This window comes from Anopheles maculipalpis, chromosome 2RL (genome assembly GCF_943734695.1).
Source record: "Anopheles maculipalpis chromosome 2RL, idAnoMacuDA_375_x, whole genome shotgun sequence".
NCBI lineage: Eukaryota > Metazoa > Arthropoda > Insecta > Diptera > Culicidae > Anopheles > Anopheles maculipalpis.
The window spans coordinates 25,483,743-25,508,998 of record NC_064871.1 but is presented as its reverse complement, the minus strand read 5'-3'; the positions used below and the strand labels follow the sequence as shown (position 1 = coordinate 25,508,998).

The window sequence follows — 25,256 nt, the reverse complement described above, 5'->3', positions numbered from 1 at the left end:
GTGCCATCTCGCTAAACCGAATCTAACCAGCGCTGGTGAAAAGACCTTTGGTGCATTTAATGCAACCAAAGATGCAACTCAAACACTTGCCCTAAAACTCGTTGTGGAACTGTTCAACGAAGGTCGTTACCGAACCAGTTAGAAAACAAAGTAAGAAAGAACGAGAGAGATAGATAGAGAGAGGCCAGAGAGTTGCATATTTTATCCTGCCACCGATACAAATCATACCGATTTTCAGCAGGCTCTACTCGCGCGCTAAAGTGTGCTTATTTTCGGCGCCAGTACAATGCCTGCTTTCAACATGATACCCTTGAGAAGTGGATCGTACGTCATGCAAGATTTTCGTGCTCACCGAAGATGTTTTGCCTGGTGCAAATACTTTGCCTTGCGGTTAGGACTTACAGTTCAGAGACAGTTGAACCACCGGTTTTCGAGCTTTGACGAAGGCTTTGTCCGGGCTGGAGCCATTTTCGAAATGGTGTGTAAGAGAAAACTATCCGTTACCGCAAGGCTAAGCACGAAGATTCGTTCTGTTCTGCCTTCGTCTGATGGGTTGTTGGGTGCGCTTTATCATCCCGGCCCGGTGGACGTGCGAGATGAAATATGGTGTATTTAAGTCCCATGCTCGTGAGTGGGATGAAAGTTTTCCACTGAATAGCTAACGATAGCGGCGAAACGCTGGCTGTGTGAGTGTGTGGTTTGAGGTGAGGATGGTGTCTCGTTGCGAGCAGGGAAGGAAGTTTTCAATTGCCGGATAATGAAAGTGAGAAATGGGATATTTTTCCGGGAAATCACTACCAAAGCACTATCAAACAGACGGTGTTACTGAGATTTTAAATGCAATCTCGAGTCCTATTGCTGGCTGCAAACGATGCTGCTGTTTGCAAGAAATAAAATGAAGAACGTTAAAGTCTACCGCAAAGTGTACCGGAAAGATGTCTCGTTCTCGCAAGACAATATTATAAATAGCTGTCTCTTAGTTTTACTGCAAGATGATCTAAGATAGAACGCATCAACATCTTACACGGCACAGCCCAACAAATATTCACATCAGCTAGACGAACCGTACAGTGTTACAGTCGAGGAGAAATGATTTATCGCATAGCTACACTTAGATTGATTGCACACACACGGGTTACCGTATCCTTCATGGCAATTGTAGCTAGAGGTACAATCGTCATTTTGTATCGCTTTAGCTGGCCGAGTTTTGAGCGGCTAGTCCATCATCTCTAAGTCCTTTTTCAAAAGATAAAAAGGGATGCAAACTACATCGGAACTGAGACGAGCATAGACGAGTAAAACGCATATATTTGTTTGCACAGCAAATGCTTTAAGGCGTCAAGGGGCTCGAGATTTCGCAGTCCAATATGGAGTATGTTTTGATTTGCTGTCACTTCAAAATAACAACATCTTTCCCAAAAGCATTATCGTTTCTATGGAATGCGTTGGCAAGGGACGAAACGAAACGTGAGAAACTAAATCAAACGTTTGTTGTGTCACGTTGCAGGCTGTGTGGAACGGTGTGCCTTCGCATCGGTGAAATCGTTTTGTGATGATAGTGAAATGAAAGTACAGCCATGCTATCTGCCCGGTCCATAAATTATGCAACGTTATGTCGGCTACGAAAAAAAAAAACATTTTCCATATCTCATCCTTCGAGTGCGCCCAAAAAGTATATCCTTCTAATATACGGCCCATCATAAGCCAGAGTGCAAGTGAGTACAGGCTGATGTAAGAAACGGATGAACCGATCGATATCTTCTTCCACAATATTTGGATGTTGCTTGTCGCGTGACGATATATGCGGAAGCTTTTCTCGTTCGATCTGTTCAAGCTTTACCATTAAAGAGTGATGGGTCGTTATGTTTTACCACCGTTGCGGAAGAACAGCAGCAGAGCATGGATATGTACGCGCAAACAGGCATATACGTGTTGCGATTGATTATGCCATGCCGTACGTACATAGTTGGCACGACATGTGACTGGTTCTGACAGATGAGGCTAGCTTTTCGGGAGCTGTTTGTGTCAGCTAAAATTTCGATCAATGCTGGCAAGGGAAGGGCCGGCAGCGAAAAGACACACATGTGTCCAGGTCGTGACAGCTTGCATGACGGATAAAGCGGCACCTTACCGTATTTCTTTTTTCTCGAGAAAAACCCAAACCGAGCGCTCATAATTGATCAACGATGGAGACGCATGGTTGTTTACGAATGCGATTATTTTGACGTGTGGCGCATTGTCGGTACATGTGTGTGAGCCTTTTTTCTGTCGATTGAGTGATAAAAGTGGTAGAGTTGATATGATGAATTATTTTATATCCAGCTTTTTTTTTTAGTCGGTTTTATCCGCCTGAATGTTTGTTATCGCAGGTGAGTGATCATACAGGCGGGTAACAACCATATGAAAAAATGACACAATGTAAACAAGTTGTTTTGGTTGACAACTTCGCAAGCTGAATGTGATCCAAATTGAGATTGATTTATGGTGCTATGAAAAACGAATGAACACGCACGGTAAATTGTTTGCATCATTATCAATAATTCAAAGTAAGGTTGTAATTGAAAGAAATCATTTAACATCCATCAAAATGTTCCACAGCGGTATAATAGAGCTGTTGCGTTTATACTCATTTTTATGTGAAATGTGATAGTTGTAGTTTATTGAAATGATATTTTATTGGGCATCGATTGTTTTTTTTATTGCAGCCTGATATTGATAATATCGATTTGTTGAAGTATAGAATCGTTTGGATGGATGGTTTATGTTCAATAAACATTAGCTAGAAGGCTTTCAACAATATTTGAATCATTGTTTAGTGCAGAATAAGGTGCATTATTAATAAGCTGCAAGTGATCAAATTTCAACTGAATTTTTGCTGCCAGAGGTGGGATTGGTAATGGGTATCTGTTTTATTTATATTTTATTACATAGATAGTACAAAAATATTTTAAAAAATGCATGGATAAATTAGAAAACATTTCCTAAACATTTTATAGAAACTGGCTCATAGAATATTATTCGACCTATAAACATTATTTATGTGAGATTTTTTTAAACTGCTTCCTACGTGGACGGAAAATAACATAATTGTAATTATTAAAACTAAAATTGATTCCGGCAAAATATGACATTGATGGTGTCATTTATGGCGCATTTATTCGTTCCTCCATCTCAGAAACTCGATGTTTGGTGATGTCGGACCAAAGAGCTACATTTGTTTTGCAGCGTTGGTCTGCTGCAAAAGTCCTCGATACCACTCACGGTCGAGATTCGTTGTCTGATACCTTTATTTTAGTGGATAGTTAGCATTAGAAAAGCACAAAAATTCAACTTCTTCTATTAGTAGTTGTCATTCATGCTTTAATTATTAGTTATCTGAATCCTGAATCAATCATGTGAAATGAAGCCTTTCTTAAGACTATCGTAACTTTTTTTTATCAAACCAATTCTAAAGCAGCTTTTTCGCGTTAAGAACGGAAAAAGAATTATCAGCAAATAAATCAGCACACCAGGCTCCCGGCTTATGTTTACCAACCTCCCCAAGATCATGGATTCCGTGGAGCAGTTAATCACATTCTTGCAATTGGAAACCCATAAAATGAAGCAAACTTAAACCAACAACAAACCATTCCCCCACATCCCGTCCATCCCAGCTCGGTGTGTCAAATTGCGAGAAAAGAAGCAACTGAAACGTGTATGCGTTCATCGCTAAAGCTACTGATGAATCCGAAGGTGTGTGTGTAGCTTTTCTGTGGTGCCCCAGTCCTTATTGGCAGTGTGCGATACCATCGCACGGGTGTCGATGTTTACACTGACGAAACACACGAGAGGCAGCAGAAGCAAACACGGCAGCCTCCAACGGGTTAGCCCAACGAAATGTGCCACGTTTTATGACACCTTTGCGAAGGTGTATGCGTGTGTGCATGTGTGGCTGATCCACTGAAAAAGAGGTAGAAAAAAAAAATACTTCAAACCACTAGGTTCGAGGTGAACGTCTGCATATTGCTCAACATCCTTTTTTCCACATTGCCTTTTTGTGTGTGTGTGTGTGTTTGTCTGGGATGTTGTGAGGCCTTTTTATCCCCATCGGGTTTTGCTTATTGAATCGGTTATATACCTAGAGGCCTACCGTGTCCCAACTCGACTTGGGAAGAGTCGGGTAAAATCTGTTTCTCTCCATCCCCCCACACACACACACCACCCGGCATCAACAGGCATTTTATGTGTTTTCGTTTGTTTGATAAAAATCAACCGGTGCAGGGTAAATAGAGCCGCGTGTGCACACCAACGTGTACCCGTAATCAGCGAACCGGTAATGTTCGCTCACAGGTAGGGAAAACTGAAACACAGCTGCTAGGCGTCCCTATCATCCTATCAACCACTGTAGCACTGGTGGATCGAGAAAATGTTTTCCCAGCGCATAAGCATGCTGATAAAATCGATTGCTTTCATCGCCTTGCGGTGAGAGCATGTCCGGTTTTTGGAATGCTGTTTTGAGCGTTTCGCAAAACCATGCTGGTAAGAGTGATGTTTCACGTTTTATCCAAACAGCCCTGGTAGTGGTGTAGCACATCATGAATGTCGTTCTGTGTCATGGTGCTAGTTGTTGCAGGGGATATTTTGAGCCATGTCCCACCACATTCTGAACGTCACAGACGCTTTAGTGCGAGAAGTGTCCCCTAATCACACCCCCCCCCCCCCCACACCCATAAAGCCACTCGTCGATCCCATGGGGAGCATATTTCTTTTCAATAACTTAACGACTCCATTCTATAGTGCTGTCCAACAAGAGAGTGCTCAAGTGAGCAGGGGAAACTCAGGGAGTTTGAAGACAGCACCCACAACAGCACACCACCTCGCAGCGCACACAAACGCACACACAAAAGAAGTCGCGGTTTTATCCATCCTTTAATGAGAAAAGAAACACTTGAGGCGATACTGTGCGGCTGGCGGTCGTTTGCTTACCGGCTGATTGTGATTGTGTGTGCCACTGATAACGATCTTCACCAGCGCAAAAACCCGTACCTGTACGAGTCTGTCCTGGTCAGGTAATACCTATCTCGTACGCCGGTGTACCTTCTGCTGGGTAGTATTATATTATACACGGTTGCATATTCCCCACTTTCTCATGCTTGTTTTCGCTCCTTAAAGCTTTTATGCATCGTTTCATCCACGAAAGCATCCCACCGCACCCGATTTGTGCCGTGAATGAAGCATAAAACCTGGCACGAATCACGTGAAGCACAGGTTAATGGTGAATGGGGGCCAGTGTTGGTGGGAAGGCATCGTTTCTACATAAAGGAATGGCCGCATTACGTGCATGTGAGAACCGTGCGGTCTACCGCAAGCACTCAACAATGTCCACCATGAAGCTACAGCTTTATGTTCCGCTCTCCATGCTGCAACGCTTCCCATGCCCGTGCGATCCACGGATCAAGCAATACATAAGCGCACAAAACAAGAACCAAACAAAAGAAGAAAACACCAAGAATAAAAGCCCACCCTGGTCTCGAGATCGATGTCTCGGGGCGTCGGAACATAAACGTAAAGCCAAAGCACAAATAAATTATCCACACAAGATGAATACGTAATATCTTAATCTTCATCATATTATGTGTTCCGTAAGGGCTTTTCCATCAAGCGAAGGCTTGTTTTTCGCCTTCGCCCTTTTCGGGGTTGTTGGGCTGGGTGTGGTACGGGTTGAGGGTTATGTGTTATCGGGTGTCTTCTATTTCTGGTTCAACGGATGTGGTCCGGGGGCACCAGCGGAATGGCAAAGGATCCATCCGTCCCGGTACCACCGCAAAACCGGGCACACGTAGAACAGTATCCTTGTTGGAGTTTTTTTGTTTCTTCTCTTTTTATGAGCGACTCAAGCCTTTTATGTGCGTGATTGTGTCATTCAGTTCCTGTGCCAGAGCGAAAGAGACTGGCTTTGATGAAAAAAAAAAAAAACACCAGAAGCTCTGGCATTTTCATCACAATTCGTCTTTGCCTCGCTTACCGTTTGGTTCGTCATATTTGATGGTACCAAAGTTGTGGCCTCGAGGGTGAAGCGTTGGAAGGAATAGTACGAAGAAGAAGCAGGAAAAATGATACGGAAGAAATCTTAATGGGCCAAAGGAAGAGGCTTTCTTTTTAACGTGATGTTTTGGTGGGCTTTTTCTGCAAGAGACAGTTTTATGTGATTGGGACAAAAAAGTGTTGTGAAGATCGGATGTAGTGATCTTAGTGTTAATTCATGGTGGTTATCTTTCCGGTATAAATTCAGTGCAAAACCTTTCATATGGTTTTAATATTTTTAAATGTTTAAACAAATCTCCAACTATGATAAAATAGTGTCAACGTTTATGAGAAATAAAGGACATGCAGCATCAAAGATGAGAATATGGCAAGCACAATGCTATTATCGTTAGCCACGACCAGCACATCGCCATTACTAAACGATCGCCAATTTCTACATTATTATCAGATTCTGGAACACAAAAGTTCCAAAGCTTCAACGTTAAACCCTTGTCTAGATACAAAAAGGGCGGCGCTTTACAGGATGAAGAAGAAAAAAAACTTTTCCTAAACACAAAAATGACACTTCTAATCACTGTTTCGATGAGGCATGAAGCTAGAAACTTTTCCCATAGCCATAACACCCGTACCACGTCATACTTGTGTATCTTTATAGTGAACGTTTTTTTTTTTTGTTGCCTTCCCTGCTTCAATTGTGTGGTTGTTCATGGTGTTGACCTTCTTTTTCTGTCATGGTTTTCCAAGTTTTACCCGGAGACAGGGAGCAATCAGTAACACTCATCACTATCCCGAGGTGGATCATGCCAGGGTAAAATTGGAAGTTCTGCTTGATGAAGGATACACACACACACACTGGGACACATACGATCGCTAAACTTTGTCACTCACCGAACAACAGTTTTGCTGACGCTTTCGATAACATCTCATGCACCGTGCGATCGTTGGCCTGTTTGACTGGACACTTCAAATTACGCATGACTGACAAGCCGTTACAAAGGGGTGAACAACACAAGGATGGGAGATAGAACCAAATAGATTGACAAAATGTTGAACAAAATTAATGGTTTAATACTGCTGTACCCGAACGTAAAAAAGGCCTAAATACAACGGCCAGCTTGACTTATCTGATGGGGAGATGATCGACAGGAGTGTCTGACAAATAGAAATGTTATTTGATTAAACAATTAATTCACTACAGCGTGCCAGTGTGATACGAAGTTAGTTGGAGAGTCATCATTAACGGCCGTCAATTTGGCGACATATAAGAACAGTAACTTCATACATTTTTTTAAATTTTAAACGATACAACGTGCACAAGAGAATATATTCTGTAGAAAAATCAATGTCAATAAATTTAATGTTATAATGATTGAACCACTTATCTACACTGGCCATAAATCAATTTAAATTAGGCCAAAGTATCTTAAAACTTCAGAACAAGTTGCTTTTAAAGTCTTTCTACCACAAAGTTGAATAAAAGAAGTATTTCTGTTTGGCATTCAACATTCGATGAAGGTTTCAGCTGTGCACCAAGTCTTCAAAGCTATTGGCTTATGTTGTTGGATGATTTAGTTCTATTTTGTGGCTCACCATGTCACACTTAAGCACGTAGCTTAGGTGACAGTTCATGAAGCGATACTACTCTGAGCTTAATAAGCAAGAATGTTTCGTGGTTAGAAAATATCTATAAATAAATAAAAATAAAATTTATCAGCTCAACAGACCTAGACAGCTACAAGTTTTATAGTCTATCTGGAATTTTTTCATTAATCACGACCAGGTTTAATGCATTTACATGGACTTAAACTTCAATGCGGTAGGTATTGAACAAAACTGTTGGACATACAGTTTTACTTTTAACACCGATCTCGTCATGATCTATAATATGCAGACAATCTTAAGAACTACTTGCCAATAACCCCCAACAGACAGACGAACCCTACAACACTTGTTGATAGAATTAATCCTATGTTGTGCTAGGGATCTCTTGCATGCGAACGTCTGCGAATAAAATGACTTATGTTATCGATGAAACAACGTTCACACTTTTCGACTATTAAATAATGGATATAAGAGTTCCTCAATGCAATGAAGCACGTCGTTGTTCGTGTTTGTAAAAAAATTGTTTATCCTTTTTGGTTGAAATACTGTTCATTTGTCCACCCGATTATTGAGTTTGCAAGAATTGTTTGATTTCCGTTGCAACAAGATAGGATAGTTTGAATAGAAACGTGCCGGTTAATTAAGTTAGCAACTGTTTAAGGTGATTCAACTGACGATTTTTAGATGATTTTTATGGAGTAATAATGAGTTATTTTCAAAGAATTTTAGAGGGAGGGTAGGTTATCAGATGGGAACCGGGGTTTAATTCCAATTCGGGCCGTTCCGAACAAGTAGATCGTTAAACCAAAAAGAGAGAATTTTTACCGATATGCAAGAACATTAAGCCAGATGAAACTAATTTACAAATAATGGAATAAAATGATAAAACCTACACAAATGTCCTCAATATGAGGACATTTGCAATTTCCTGATTTGCAGTGAAAAATTGAAACAGATTCCACTGAAGCTTGCTAAACAATCATAATACAAATTATTTATAATACCGCTGTTGCAAGTTCATAATTGTTCAGCCGAAAGCGTTAGAAAGTATATTCATTGATCAGAACACAAATACGCTGCTTACCGAAACACACACACACACACGGCTCACGCACAGCTAACACATACCTTTCAATGATCCCTTAAACGAAGTGCTAATTAATTTAATTAGATCAGCCCTCCCCATTTGAGGCTGCGAACGATCGCGTTCACCACTATACGCGCGCCTGCAAACTAAAAAACGGCCACAGCACCGGGATGCACTGCAACGGAATTGCTAGCACACGGTGACCAGCAACATTTAGACTACATAAATGCAATGCCCCGTTAGAATAAAGGCCTGATATTTCCACCTCTGGGGAGATATTTCCATTTAATTAATTTTGATTTTGATCTATAGCGGTGTCGCTCGAGTCAACATCAAAAGCGTGACCAACAGCGTTGGAGCAAATTTTCATTCCTGTGGTCGTAACGAATTCATGGCGCATTGTACCTTATTGCATTGTTTAGAAAAGGGTGGTTTTTAGTGGCAACAGAAGGATCGAAGCAATTAATTATCATAATACTATAAACTGGATATTCAAAGCTTCCTGTATGTTATTTCAACCAATGTTTTGAAATAATAGCACTTCTGTTTCCATAACCAGAAGCTAATAAATATATTCTTTACTTTAAGTCACGTTTTTCATAGGAAAATGTTTTGCTTTTCGAAAGTATTTATTTCAACCATCCACCACCGAGGCGGGGTTGTTCTGTCGTCCCGATTGATACCACCATCGCCACGTTTGGGGGTCGGAAAATTATTTTGAATCCGAAACACAAACAGACATCTTCAAAACAAATCTTATTTTAACGAGATGCCGCTTATGTTACCCGGCGTGCAATCGAGACGCTGTTTTGTATCAGCCCGGTTCGCCGGATCACGTGCAGCTTGTGTATTTGTCGCAATCGTTTCGCTGTAGCACACCGTAGCACAAATCGGATGCTGTTGTTTTGCTTTGCTGCTGTATAAGTGCATGGGTGAAACAGTCAACGACTGTTTCTCTTATTGTTTGCGAGCGAAACCTAAGAATCAACGCGTGTCGCAATCGCTTCATGTTTGAGCATGTTCTATCTATCTCCTGCACGACGTAGGTGTTTCAATACGATAACCATACAGTTCAATACATTCTGCATGCCTAGAAAAGTGTGTCTGATGAAATGAAAATGTTGTCCTTCCAGGAATTTGACTTTTGCGGTACGTGAGGTACAAAAGTGACTTTAGAATGGGGGTTTTTTGTTCCACATCACCCTGTACAAAATTCTAAACAAAAAAAAAATAATTTTTTTGTGCAAATTTTTTCTTGCAAATTACTAGTAGTCAGTTAGGACTGTTGTTTTGAGTGTACTTCTGCTTTATAATTCGATGAAATACAGTAGCCACAAAGCATTATCGGTTGGCAAACCATGAGACTGGATTATATTCCACCATTATTTCCAGTTATTCGTTTTGGATACCACTTTTTGACCAACAGCAGGCAACACAAATTCTAGCGAAATTTAATCTGCTGCTCCACGGTGAAATATAAGTAACACAACAATCATTCCTGGATTTTCCCCTTTTCTTTGAAAATGGAACCTTTGCTTCGTTGTCCCGAGTGCCCTTACAATGAATCGCTCGTTTTCCGAATGAGGATACGCTTTCCATCGTTTTTTTGTTGTTGTGCCAGTTTAAATAAGGCATGAAACAACCCTCAGCCGGCAACTCTGCCACTGACCACTACCTTTGATTGATATTCTGACGTCAAACGAATCTGACGATGGGATCTGTTTTTTTGCGAACGGGGCAAACGTTCTTGGCTGAGAGATATGCTTCGTTAGCTACCTTTCCTCGGTACAAATATTCCACCTGTCCACTGTGCCGGAGGGTTGATCAGGGTGGTTCGGCAGCCGTTTAATAATATTTCCTGTCCGTCTGTCGCGTCCCATGGGGCACAAGCTCCGATGCGATACCATTTCTGCGTTCACCGGTTCGTCTCGAGGGATCCTTTCAAAATTGGCCTAATTATATTTTAATTGGATCGTATTATTTTTCGGTTTGCAAAGTTTCTCATGCCTCTCGAGGGGGTTTGTTTTTCGTTTGTGTGTGTATGAGTGTTTTTTTTTTATTTCGTTTCTCCCCGCTTCGATTCCAGTCTAAAAGTTCCATTTGGTTTCGACTGTAAAAACCGTTGACAACCTGTGCGAATCGATGCGGTTTACAATTAGGGTGTTGGATGTTGTGTCGGATCGGGTGGCTAACAATCAAAGCAAATCAGGAAAACAAGTCACACTGACCACCTGGAACCTTTGCGGTAGCTTTCCTTCCCATGCACAACTTTGTAAAGCTTCTGGGAAGTAAGAAAGGACCTGAAATGAAAAACAGCAGGGACATTACATTCGTGATGGGCACAGAGTCACGGTGGAAAAAAAGCAACTCTAAACCCAAATGGAAAGGAATCAAAGAACCAATCAAATCGAGAAATACAAGTTTAATTGACCTTACTGGCAGAAAGGAGAGACTGGACATGCGGGGACTGGCAGGGTGACCAGGGGCAGGAGAACCAACGGTTGCTGTGGTTCGCTTCAAACGATTTGTGTCCTCAATTTCACAGCATCTTAACACAAACGCTTCGTTTTCCTTTGGCCTTGCCGATCCGCTCATCATCCGCTGACCGGAAATCGATTGAAATATGGCCACAGTCACAGGAGGGAAAAAAGGGGAAAGGCGTTTTGGAAAATGGCCCCCTTTTTTAAACCGGTACGAAACCGGGAACGAGCGAGGGATAAATCTTAACAATCGAACTCCCAAAGCTTTGGATGAGGTAGCAGCAAGTCAAACGGTTAAAAGGACAGATGAACTTCAAAGGTAAAGCAGTGGGACAGGGGTCTTACGGTCAGATTAAGCGAGAAAAACAAGTGAGCAGGAAAATGAATAGGTGCCGGACATTTAGTGATTGAGGTTAACTGGTCAAGCAGTAGTGTTTTAAGCTGTATTTTCGTTTATAGGTTATCATTATTAGGATAGTGATTATATTATGATCAATTTTGTAAATATGTAAATTAAATTTATCTTTTTTTTTTGCTACTTTGCTGCATAATTTATAAAATAGGTTTTTAGGAAGCATGTGAACTTTGTAACCTTCCAAATTACAGCAATAGAAAAATACTGATGAAGTTCATTAGACCAAATGTGTGCGCTTATCGGGACTAAAACGGATATCATCAACAATTTGTATATTTTCGCATTTTGCGCCTTAACGAGCGAAATGGAAAGAGAGTTGACATTTAAGAAAGCGCTCCAAGTGCTTAACGTTTAAATTTTCTACTTTCCTTTCGCTAATCTACAGTAGGCGTCATATAGACACAGCAACCGAAAAGCATCCGGTCCAGTGAACTGACAGAATGACATCCTAATAGTATCGCTGCCGGAACTAGACCTATACTGCAAGCAAACCCAGCACCCCAAAGCAAGAAACCAACCCACAACAGCAAACAAAAATCTTCACCAAAAATCACGACAGTACAACAGATTAGTTTCTGCTGGTGTGCAACGGAAAACAACTCACTCGCTCCCACTGCTCGATAGGCCTCGATTGTGGTTGAGTGCCTGAACACCATTACAGTAACAAAGTGAAACGAAAACGCTGCGCCTCCAGTCAGAGTAATCCGCTGGCAATGGTCGGGATCATCCCACGGCAGTAATGTTAGCCAGGGAACCAGATTATCGTTTCGTTCCATTAGATTTGCGCGCAACGATCATCAAACGTTTCGGCTCGGAACGCAATGTGCTTACGAGTGAGTGAGCACATGTAGACGAAGGTTCGCTCTATCGTTCACCATTAACGAGCGTTTCGATTGTCTTTCGTGCGAGCACCGGTAGTGGCGGTTGATTTCGGTTGCCGGAGCGCCTGATGCTTCCTCGGGCGTCATATAGATTGTCGACAATGTGGCCCGACGCCATCGTTGTTCCACCTGTCGCCATCGTTCCTTGAGATTATTTGCTAAATCAATAACATCTCTTCCAATTTCATTTCGAGGCGCTTCTTGTCGATTCGCGGAACGCTGGCAGTGGCTTTGTTGAGAAGTCAAAAGCGAACGAAAGAAGGAATGGTGGAAGAAAACAAAAAATCCCGGAAAGACAGTGAATGTGCCACAATGTCGTGCTTCATTGAAGCATTCCCACGTTCCTGTTTTTCACTTGGCACGCAGGGGAAAAAAAAGGAATCGCTTCACATCATAGCAAATGGAAGCGACGTTTGGGAAATAATAATCTTAATCTTATTTGTAATTTGTCTGCCAACTCAAGTCGCCACGCGGAGCACAACCAATCGCAAACGGGAACGCAGAAGCGGCAGACGATGGCATCAAAATAATTTGAACGAAAGGGAAATGCTGTATGATTGCGTTGTGTCGCTACTTTTAGGTGCCGGAAAGCAGCGTTTCTTCACGCTGTTCAGCTCACGTTTTCAGCTTGTTTTGTTAGGGGTTCAATAATAGTATTGAAGAAGAGATAAGCGTTTCATTGGAAGCTTGTCATCGTTCGCCTAGCATAAAGAAACATATTTCCGTTCATTACCATTGCAAGGGGACTGATGTTTGCAACTTAGCAACGAATTCCCTCTGCTTTAAATTTAGCGAACGTCGAATTTCCAGCGCAAGGGGAGAAAAAGCGGTCCCATACTGGCTGTTTTTTTTTTCGAAAAGAAATCAAACAGAACGTGTAAATTCTTCCCTAAACGATTGTGGTGAATGAAATGGAAAGGAATTTCAACCTCAGCACAAGCACAAGCTTGTTGATAGGAGAGCAAACTGCTGTTTTGAATGGTCCGCATCAACCTAACAGACAGTTAGGCGACTTATCACAGCCCATCGAACATCGATCATTTTCGGTTCAGCTCGGGCTCCACCAACAGCCACCAGCGGAGTGTGCCACGAGTGGCATATGCTACCGTCCTGCTGTGCTTCAATTTCGTTTGCCCGTCGCTAATAATCGATCGTTTTGTGGTGGTGATAATTTTCATTAGTGACAGCCACCAGAAAGCCATCACCCACAATCGACGAATCGCTTCATACGTGTCAGATAATACGCGGCACAGACAAAAAAAAACGCAAATTGAAAATCCAAATTGAACATCAGAGTGCAGAGTTCTGTGTAAGCTGAAGAGCGTAGAAGAGCAGCAGCAGCAGGGGAAAGCTTCCAAAGCACACAGACACAGAAACCTGGCTACCTTTTCCGGTAAGCACACACGTGCGCTTTCGTTGGCAGAGCGTTTAATGATATAAATTAGATTTGTCTCCGTGGCATGATTTTGGTATTATCGGCATTTATTTGACATTATAAATGAAAATCAGTGTTGTCAATTGTTCGTGCTCTGGCATGAATGATGTCTTTTGCTGGGCTGGTTGTATCCACTTTTTGTGTGGGTATTCTGGGGCTTGGTGGACCGTTGGTGGGCTGTGTGGATTACTGTATATAAGCTTCGTTTATATTATAACTACTGTTGACTTATTCTGAAAGCAAAGGAGTTAATCATCGCCATGTTTTTTTCATATTTTACAGTGAATATTCTTCAATTATTCATTGTTAATTCTTTATGTGTTAAAAAAGTCTTTACATTTGCAATGAAAAATCAATAACATATGCAGCAAGGAATGGACAGCAGCTGTTGCAGTGTACACTTTGAATGGACTTTAGCTCGTAAATAGAATTCCAAGTATATACAAAAGTTAAAGAAAATAGAACATGTTATAGACAAAACTTAGACAACTGTCTGTGAGGACTGAACGGGTAACATTTTTACCCATCAAATATTATTAATTTTGTCCTGCTCAAATGTTTATCTTTTGGGTTATGGAAACCTCTAATTTCATCTTATTATTCTTAAACCAATGATTTATTGATCCCCTTTTTAAGGAATGTCCCCTTACCCCACATTGAACGATTATTGCATGCATCACCGTAATACCGGCAATAAATAAACTACACAACAGCATTCGCCAATCTTTTTGATATTTATGCCGGTTTTATTGCAGGGTAAGCTTATGAAAAAGCAAATTATTTTATGCTACAGCCACAGTAACAGTCTGATATATGCCTGCATACGAAATTACCGGTGCTCTCGGTCAAACACAGCCCAATTGTATCAAAATGCAAGCTTTCATCCTTGCTCTCGCTTACCGCCTTGTTGGTTTACTTTTGGCTGCCCCCGTTGAATGCTGAATCTGCTCCGTCATCTGTCGTGGGTTAGCAGGCGTCATAAAAATCACTGTAATTTGTGTAATATCCTTTGATTGTAACCAGGGCCAGATTTTTTCCCATCGTAAACCATCAACTGACCGCGCGCCAGATGGATTGTTGTGCCGCTCTGCCTGCTGCTCACAGTTCGGCGAATTCGGTCAAAACTTGTCTCGTCGTGGTGTAGAAAAAACCAAATATACTATATCAAGCAAAAAGTTGATGAAGCAAACCGAAACGAGCAAGCCTTCTTTTATTGTACCGATGACGTCAGCATAAATAAACATATGATTCAACAAAAACCGTCCATCCATCCGTTTATGCATTCATCCACCCCGACAACTGGATCCATCTGGATGGGGATCGCTTGTTTTTCTTTGCCCGTCTTCCGAGCCTTCCATCAAGGGGCTTAGTTTCCCGTGCTCGACCATACTGCTGGGAAAGTCTTACACTCTAACCCGACACTCTATCGATCATCGGAGTGGCACTGGAGTGCGGTCCAACACATACGGTCAAGCCGGACCCGTACCGACCGAGCTTCCGAGCTGTGGTACGGTAGGATAAATTTTGTTAGTCCCCCAGCTCACGTTACCGGAATTTGTTTTATCGCCGCTTAGTTTCACATTTCCATTTCAAAACGGGACAGTTCGCAGTCGGCTAGATACTCGGCTGGTACGATTTTTCGCTCGTTCCAATCGGTGGAACTCAATCATTCACGATAGAAAGAATATTTTACGCCGTAGGGCAATTTGGCGAACAAACAAAACCACAAAACGAAGAAAAAAAAGCACCAACGCGCGTCATTGCCGGGAATGGGAATGCCAACTTCATGAAGCCATCAAAGGGCTTGCCGACTAGGCACGGTCGAGCAACGCTCAGAAATTGTGTCCGATTCAGGCGATGATTTTGGGAACCGGTTTCATATCGATATATTCAAATTGCGACCCGCTTTCCAAACGCAATACGATTTTCTTTTACTATTCAAAAACAATAAGAGTGTGTTTCCCGTTTTGGGCGACAAAATGCGTGATGAGATTGGTTGGGTATGGAAAGGAAATTAGGTGGCAGATGTAAATGAAATTGCTACCGTGCATCACAAACAACATGCTGATGGATACAACCGAATGGATCCTGTAGGATGGGCGATTGGTTTTGTTGACTTGTAATGTTATGACTTACAAATGCAGCTGTTTATGATAGGCCTTTTTGTGGTTTCCGCTGAAAATGGAACTGACCTTGTTTGCTACTGAAATTAAATAGACTTGTTCATTATTCTCAAAAGTGGATGGTTTAATTAAATGATTTGTGCAGTTGATTTTACCCGGAAGAGAATAATTATTTAGTGTTCTTTTTTAAATAAGAAAAACATTTAAGTTTGTGCGTAAATGTGAAACTTGGAATGCCTTTACTCTTGCCTGCATTAACTTTTAAAGTATTATTCATAGCAATTGTGCGTAAAAATTTTTCATTAAAAAATAGGGCCAAGCGGGTCGAAATCAGCCTCAATGACGATATTTGGTACAGTTAACACAAATATTTGATGTTATGGTGATGTGTTGTTATAGAATTTAAGATAGGATCTAGCAAAATTCGATCAATTTTAAATTCATCCAATGGCGAAGTTGAAATTGTTCAGGTAATGCTGAACTAGTTTAAATTTTTTCGGCACAGCTCTAAAAGCTGAAAGCTCAAGCTGAAAAAGCTCTCATTGGAGGAACACGTGTATTTTGAAATGTGTCTGTAACTTTCGTAAACGATCACATACTGTCAAGAAATGTCCAGAAAGTGTGCCAAAGCTCAGCTTCATGTGTAATATGTCAAATTGAATATCTTAGATCTTGAAACCCAGCTTGCCTGGTTTGAATGAAACTTTTTTATTTATTAGGAATAGAAAAACTTTCACAAAAGCACATCTTTACCTACATAAAGGAGGAGTGATATTAGCGGGTTTTTAATTTTAAAATCTGTAAAACCGATAAAATAAGTTGAGGTGCCGATACTATGTTTTGACCAATGGTTTGTTTTATACCGTTTACTAATAAAATAGTTATTTTAAATATGCAAATGCTAGCTCTCTTCAAACCTGTTCATGTAAATGTTCAACTGAGCCGTAGAGTAAGGAGTAAAACAACTGCTCCAAATCCATCCATTCGTTCATCCATCCGGAAAATCGTTAAGCGCTCATCGCACCGTAATCGTGCTGGCAAGAAACCACAAAATTAGCCTCCACTTAATCTCACCCCGGTACGCAAACAATAGGCCTACCCGAACAGTGCCAGGCGCGCCCAGACAACGGGATGAGAAATTTAGTCATTTACTCCTTTTCCCTCGTTATGATAAAAATCCCAAAAACCTTCCCATCCATTGCACAGCAAGAGGTCGTAATACGGAGCGGAAAAAAAGGAAACACTAGAGCGTTACACGCTCAAAATTCGAATTTCGACCACCACGGTAGCTCCGGTTCACTGATGTGACCGGGTGATGTTGACTGAATCCAAGCTGATGTTATCCTCCTGGTATCGGGTGGGTTTTTCGACGTGATGCGGCGTTGGATCGCCGTTACTGTACGGGTTGTGTGTGTCGCCTGCTCGTGGGTTTTTTCTTCCAATTCGTCCCAACTGGACCCCGGTGTTCGGGGCCACTGGTTAGCTCACATCCAACACCGTGCTAGCACGGGATAAGCCGGGTAACAAGGATCACGTTCACGTGCGGGTTCTGTAGATGGTGGATGACCACGTTTTTCCGTCCGGTTCTACGCTTCATTTTACCGTGAGGGTTTCCCGAATCCGTGTGTCTTCATTCGGCACCCAATGAACCTTTTTTTTTTTTGCTTGCCGTTGCTGCTATTGTGGGAAGCTGTGCTTCATCTCATTGATAGGTGCTGGTACGGTCATGGGTCCATTTTCATGATTTCAAAAACACACACACACATACACACACCTATAGACACGCACTCACTTTACGAAAACGTGAGCTCGAGACGTGGTCTGGCCACCGGAAACCGATCCCGCGACGTTTGCAGTAGCGTCCGTCGACGATTTGTGGCAGTAAACGATGACCGGGACTAAACTGAGATGAAGTTCATCAAAGTGTGTGTGTGTGTGTGTGAAGGAATGAGGATTTTTTTGCCATTGTGATGTTATTGCAGCATTTCCTATCCCATTGCGGACGTTCGACAGCTACTCGTTTTTCGGATGCTGTATTCTGAATATTCATTTGAGTTTTGTTGTATGAATCTTTTATCTTCCCCCCGTCCCACCAACCATTTACTTCCTGGATGACCTGCAAAAGCATGATTGGGTATCCAATCGGCGACATTGGAGGACTTGCAGTCAGTAAAAAAAAACTCACATAACAGAAACTCCACACGAACACATCACATACGACGTTGGGATTCCACAACAACGAATAACAAAAAAGACAAAACGAGCCAGTAAAAATAGGGGCGACTCGGCGAAGTGGAACAACAATCGAATGTAATATGCATAAAGCACGCCCACGGTCCGCTGCCAGCAAACGCACATGACTGCAACGTGCTGGGAGGCGCTCAGGAAATAAAAAATGAACATTTTATGCTCGTCGCGCCAATGGTGCTGATGGTGGCGTTCATTTCCGACAGCATCCCAGGCGGGATATATTGGCAAACAGTTGACAAAAATATTGACATAAATCCTGGATACCGAGCACTCTTCCTTCCTTCCCGTCCCTGTACCTCTCTCCCCGGAAAACCTCACCACCATTCAGTCATTAAACGGTATGGCGAACAGAGCACACGGAACGCGCCACGGTTTTCAAATGGTGGGGCCGCATTGACATGTTTCACTCACTTTCTAACGTTTTGGTCTGTTTTCCTCAATTTTCTTTCACAGTTCCTGTCGTGACGATGGAGGCACTGGTTGGCGAGACAATCTATCTGCCGTGCAACGTCAGCACACACGAGCCGGGTGACAATGTCGTGCTGGTGCTATGGTACCGGGAAGATAAAGGATCGCCCATATACAGGTAAGCCGATTACGCGCACCAGCCGCAAATGAAAACTGAGCCACCTAGGGAAGAAGCAAAAACATTGTTTTACAGAAACGAAAACTCAAAAGTACCGCGATCGGAACACAATCCCAGCTCAACGAAAGCCAATGCCTAGTTACGCAGCAACTTCCCTCCTGATATTGGCCTGAAGACTACATTCACAACCAAGCCAGCAGGCAGGTCTTTTGTCCCGTATAAATGCAAGTATACACGAAGAACTTTGGGCCAGACACCATTTTGGACAAAGGATCTCATTTGATTATGCAACTAATCATTGAGATTCGCCAAACGGACTTGCACGCTGTAATGCTGCATATTGTTTCAATCAGCAGGAACTGCTGGGTTGCTGTAGCCTCAACTGGTCCGATGTTGGAATAAGTTAATTTCGCGAAAAACGTAACAGCAACGTGTACTTTGGAGTAACAAGCCAGAACACTACAACTGTAATGAAGTCATGTAGCGGGGAAAAAATAGTTTCAATATTTCTTCACGAGAATTGAAGCGTATGATGGAAATTCAACTCGTTTTTGTTATTTTGGTTTGACTAAGTAACTTTCCAAGACTGCAGGACTCAAATACTTGTCTCATACATGTTCATACTGTAATCATACTTTTACTTGATTCGTTTATTGTTATATTCTATAAAAAGGGCCAAGCTGTTTTGCTGTTCTCTTTAATTATAATTTCACTATACTCGTTTACTCTTATATTGTTAGCAATTAGAGTCTTTATACATATTTTAATTCTTACAAAACTTCTAAGCTGAACATAATTTGGACAAATCAATCCAAAAAACCCTTCAAAAATCAGGACTGTTATCGCAGGGTGTCAAGTACCACGGTCAACGTAAAGGCTTGTATTAATTTGTCAAAGAGTGATTTGAAGCAATGAATTAATATTGAACTTAATCAAATTAAAGATGGAACCTTTGTTTTCCCTGACTTATGGTTAAAATCTTCCCCTTACCGTATTTTTCGTTAGAAGTATTAGCATAGAGTAATTTTAAGACTTTTTTTCTGAATTTCTCTACAGACTAATGAAAGGGCATTGTTTGTGTTTGTATCCTCACACTTAATGAAAGCCCCCCCAACATAAAAGATCAATCAATGGAAGCAAACACAAATGCGTATTGTTTCTACGACCGTTTTGGGAATTCGGAATCTGGTACACTCCCAAAAAGATACCGTACTGATCATCCTGCCTGCCTGCCCAGATAAGCTGATCGAAATGCCACGAACGCAAGCGACATTCCACATCATCGGGTGCGGATGTCGACAAAAGTTTTCTCGCTCTGCTTCAATTTCGCAACACTTCAATCAATTCTTCATCAATTATGTAGATCATGTTTTCTGCGCTGGTTTGCTGGGCCTTCGCGGGCCCAGCCTGTACTTTGCAAAAGGTTTCGTGCCGCTACGCAGCGACGATTTCGATTCTCTTTTTTCTTCTCGGTGTTGCAAACGAACGCTGCTATTATGCTGCTGAAGGTGTGAATAAATAATTCATCTTTGGTGTAGTTGGGATCTTTTTTTTTTTTCGTCCATCACATTACTCGCGGAGAGTGGACCTTAACGGTCGCGAAGAAATGCTTACACTCCCACGAGAACATTGTCACTTTTGGTGATGGTAGCGGTGAGTGGATTGGTAGGTGGAATGGGCGTCCCTTAAAATGGAGAACACACACAGCGATTGCGATTTGTCTTGCAAACTTGACGAATCTGTGGCCGCCTGATGGGAATACCGTATGAGGATGGTTCTAGTTTTGTAAGAACATAAAATAAACCAATCTAATGCTTTTCTTGCTTACAGAACTTATTTTAAAATTGTTCACTTTCATCTCTCCACAGTGCTGATACGCGAGGGCGTGAGGTCGGATCGCCCAAGCGCTGGTCGGATGATTCCATGTTCGGTGACCGCGCGTACTTCCAGTTCGAGAAGGAACCGGGCGAGCTGGCGGTACAGAATGTTCGGGAAACGGACAGTGGCATGTACCGGTGTCGGGTGGATTTCATCGTAGCACAAACTAGAAATAGTGTTGTTAATCTTACAATAATAGGTAAGTACTGGGATTTCAACACAGCCTGGCATTACATTACAGAATTTATAATGAAGAGTATAAATATTTTTAAAGTGGCTGAGAATAGTTCGTACCCTAATCGAGAAGGCCTAGTTCTTCTTTCGACTTAAGCATCCTGCTCTATGCACTTTGGCTGCACATCGAGCATAACAAAACACGGGTAATAAAAGTATGATTTTAAAACGTGCTTCTGACAATAGAGGGTTGGGCTAACTGCTAAATACAATTGTAAAGAATTACAGGTAGATGTGCTCTGCCGTGTGCTGCTGTAACGTCTGTACCCTGCTTTACTACTGGAAAGGTAGAACTGAACTCTTCCTTCTGCCTAAGAATGTTACCTATTGTTATAGGATTTATCCTAGCTCGTTCTATGTTCTTACAGGTACGATTGAACAAGGGTGGTAACTCGTGCCAGTATATGGAAGTTTTAACCCGTGCACAAGCTCCCACAGGTAGCACTTAAAATGCATACCAAAAATGGGCTGCGATAATTTCCTATATAAGCCATTCGATTTTTGAAATATACATCATTCAACAACATACAGCGGTCCGTGCAGCACGACGGCTCTCGTTCTCTGTGAAACAATTCTTCATCAAGTCCAGTTATTAGTCGGAGAAGTTCTTTTGACTTAGTTCCAGCCCCTTCGAACAGAAACTTAAGTTTCATCGTCTACAAGAAATTGGAGTGCTTCAAAGCACGTGTTATCAAAGAGGTGTTTGCCTTCAATAACAGTGAAACTTGTGTGAAACCAGTGAACCGCGAAAAACTCACCAGCATAAGCCACAATTATACATATAGTGCATTGAATCCTGGTGTGGTACATTGGTGGCAAAGTGAAAACTCGCGAATAAAATGAAAAACAACGCCAATAGAAATCGTAGGTCGAGGAAAAAGGGCGACCATAAGATAAAGTATGCCGCATGTTCCAGCTGTAAACAATTCTTACACCTAGTGTGTTTAGAAATGCAGACTGAGTCCAAGGAGTTTGCCTGCTGCAGAGCCGAAATGGAAAAGAAAACAACGGAAGAACAGTTGACAGTGCTATCAAATCGTTACGATTTAGAAAATATCAAGAATAGGGAGCAGATTAAGAGTACAGTTGAAGCGGCAACGAGAAATCTTAAGAAAGTTCACCAAGTTCTGGCGAAACTAGAGAATGGTGAATCGCTAGATGAGCCAACAAAGATCGAAGAGATAATCCTATATGATAATAGGTCGGCAATGGCTCGCTTAAAGGCTAGCATGGAAAAGCTAGAGTCATGTGCATCTTCAACGACGGGAAGCTCGTTTCAGCTACCGGAATTTACGGGCGACTACAAAACCTGGCCACACTTTAAGCATGTGTATGAAGAAACAACGAAGAACGGTCGTCTATCAAATGTGGATAATCTTAAACGATTGCAAAAAAGTCTCAAAGGTGAAGCGCTTTCATGGGTTTGCGAGTTTATGCAAAATCCCGCAAACGTCTCACACATCCTCCACTCCCTCAACACAAAGTATGGGAAACCAGAAATCGTTTTCAGGTTACTTCTACATGAACTGCTGGCAATAGAGCAATTGACATACGACGGTAATAAGTTTTTGAAATTTTGCAACGCAGTGCACAGCCTCGTCGACAATATGCTGCTATTGGGTGAGAGTGGGTTTTTGAACGATCAGCGGCTATTGCAGGATCTTATCAGAAAATTACCTTCCTATTTTCGGGGTGAATTTGTGAAAGATATGGAACTGACTGACAACCCTGTTTCCATTGTTGAGTTCGCGGATTGGCTAAGGCTGTTAGAGGAACGGGCTACAGGAAATAGTGTAGACGAAGCTGGGCCCCAAGATGAATTGCAGCGACAATTTTATTTTGATTAGGCGAAGAACGGCTGTAAAGTAGTAGTTAAGTTATTTTTAAACTTTAGTGATAGAAACAGTTGACAAGCGATATAAGCGATAAACAAAAGATCAAACAACCCAATCCAGTTGTCATTTATTTGTCCGAACACTTCTTCGGTAAAAATTTTTTGGGAACAATCTAGTTAGATTCGTGTAAAACGCAGATCTCCGACGTCAAGCTGCAACTTCAAAGTAATCACCTCACCAAACAGTTATAAATCACTTGCGTATGGAAATGACTTTCCCTAGACAATTAGCAATTTTCGTATCGTACCGATCTGAACCCCTTTCCGCATCACTCATCTTCGGCATTATCTCACCGGGTAAGCCATACATCCCAGGTACGATCGTTTGGGGAAAAGGCTTCCCACCTCGATTGTGTGCGTTCGGTAGATGATTGCGGCGAATCGGTGTAATGATTAAATATAAATCAGAATCAATAGCCATTGCTTGTTCGGGTACGTGGCATTAAAACTCGATGCCCGCGATTCTCTTTTACGCTCCACCAGGGACCAATTTGATCTGCCAGCAGTCGGTTCGATAACCTCGCGCCAAAATCATGATTCCTGCCTGCTGTTACTTACAGCTTGCCTGCCAGAATATGAAATATTGCAATTGTTCCTCTGTGTGTGCGCTCGCCCTTCAATAGTGCTCTAGTATGTGCGTGGGAAAAAGAAGCTACAAAGCTTGCTTTAAAAGCACTTCCTGTCGCGTTGTTAAAGAGCTACGCCGAATCATATAGCAACTCATCGAATCGAAATACTCTACCAATGCTGATGACACATCTTTATGAGCATCAGTGTTTGTGTGTGTGTGTGTGCGGTAGCAGGCATGGTCGTTATCGAAAACTCGTTGGGCTGTTCGGTCCCTTCTCCCGAACCGAACCAGTCGAAATTGATAGAGCAATCATAATCGGGTGTACGGGAGTACGGTGCGCCGATACGGGACCGTTTGGCAAACGTACATGACATGGCACATGGCAGGTCACAAAACTTCCCCAAATTGACATCTTGACGACCGAATGCCACTCGATTCGCTGCTCCAGATGGATTAGTGTCGTCAAGATTGCTCGTAAGCAGTAGCCGAGTCCCACGTTGTGTCATTCCGTCAGTTCGCTTCACATTGGGCGACCTTATTTGGGCTTGTTTGAGTTTGAGGAGTAGTATCGATGAAAAAGGGCAACAAAGGAAAGAATGCGATCCCCTGGAACGTCCGCCATTCGGCGAACTGTTCTACGAGGTTTTCACCAATGCTCGGATTGATCGGCACGGTGCAAAGGAGCAGCGTTATGAAATTCCCATGAGGACATATTTTTTGTCCTCCCTCCGCGGTGTGACTTCGGTTGGGGAGGAGAGGTGGTTAGAAGAGGATAATATTGACAACGACTCGTTATGCTCACCATTCGGGCTCTAGTGGGATAATAAATTGATATTTGTGTACAAACCGTGCACCTTGTGATGGCTCTGGGACAGGGAACAGATTTTTTCCCCAATACGGTAAGTAAATAAATAAATGTTACATGTTTGACATGAGTTCGGGAACAGGTTTTATCGACACACGGTGGATGCCGTTGAGTGAAGAGAGAATAAAGAGGTCATGGACATGAGGATGGGTGCTGCATGCTAGCGAAAAACTACATCATTCCATATCCAATTATTACTGCTGGACACTTAGACGATGTCAAACACGATTCCTTTTCCTATAAAATACTTAATGTCCAGCATCGAAAATTTTAACTAAAACGGCAAAACATTCTTCGAATGAAGTCGATCCAACATACAGTGGCAGTGCAATTGACATTCACTGAAATGAATGAAATGGTAGTCAAAATCCTGGAACTCACTTGAGTTTTATCAAGTACATGCAGAGATATCATACCAATCAATTAGAACACATTGTCGGAGACGATTTGGTGTTTTATACTGTGTTGTTTTCGTCAGTATCATTTACGTACTTACGTATTGAAATTGGCTCAATTAATGCATTTTTTTAGCATGTTTATATTCATTATGCAATAAGAATGCCATTGTCATAATTCTCAGTTCAGCTAACATAAACAAATATTTATTCTACAAAAAGCTATTGAAATCTGTACTGCGTATCAATATCTGGAATCTTACCTTCATGGAATAGATCTGCATAGTTTCGGTTAACAAATGGATCGAATGGAGGTCAATGGTAAGATATTTCATTGTAACCATTGCACAGTTTAATCAAATGTATTCAGTTGAATTGTGCTATAGAAAGGATAGAAGTGTGTTAGAATAACTACATGGTGTTTTAGAAACTTGACTTTTTTTATTTTCACCAAACTTTGTCTATTTATTCATGATATGAATATGAAAAATTGAATTAGTCTTCTGAGTTGCCTAGGTAAACTTCTGGAAAAGCTT

The 25,256-nt window shown here is 41.8% G+C and overlaps 3 protein-coding genes across 3 annotated transcripts in view; 2 read left to right on the top strand and 1 right to left on the bottom strand.

Annotated features, from left to right (window-relative positions):
- The window catches only part of LOC126565732 (uncharacterized), a 578,093-nt gene that overhangs the window by 266,922 nt on the left and 285,915 nt on the right, over positions 1–25,256 (bottom strand). The gene's annotated exons all lie outside the window — the stretch shown is intronic.
- LOC126557323 (transcription factor IIIB 90 kDa subunit) overlaps positions 1–25,256 on the top strand; it is a 525,788-nt gene that overhangs the window by 262,633 nt on the left and 237,899 nt on the right. The window lies entirely within an intron of this gene.
- The window catches only part of LOC126556998 (neural cell adhesion molecule 1), a 90,910-nt gene that overhangs the window by 37,192 nt on the left and 28,462 nt on the right, over positions 1–25,256 (top strand). The window contains exons 2-3 of the mRNA XM_050212614.1: positions 18,751–18,883; positions 20,752–20,960. Coding sequence (XP_050068571.1) covers positions 18,751–18,883; positions 20,752–20,960 — 342 coding nt within the window. The remainder of the gene's footprint in view (positions 1–18,750; positions 18,884–20,751; positions 20,961–25,256) is intronic.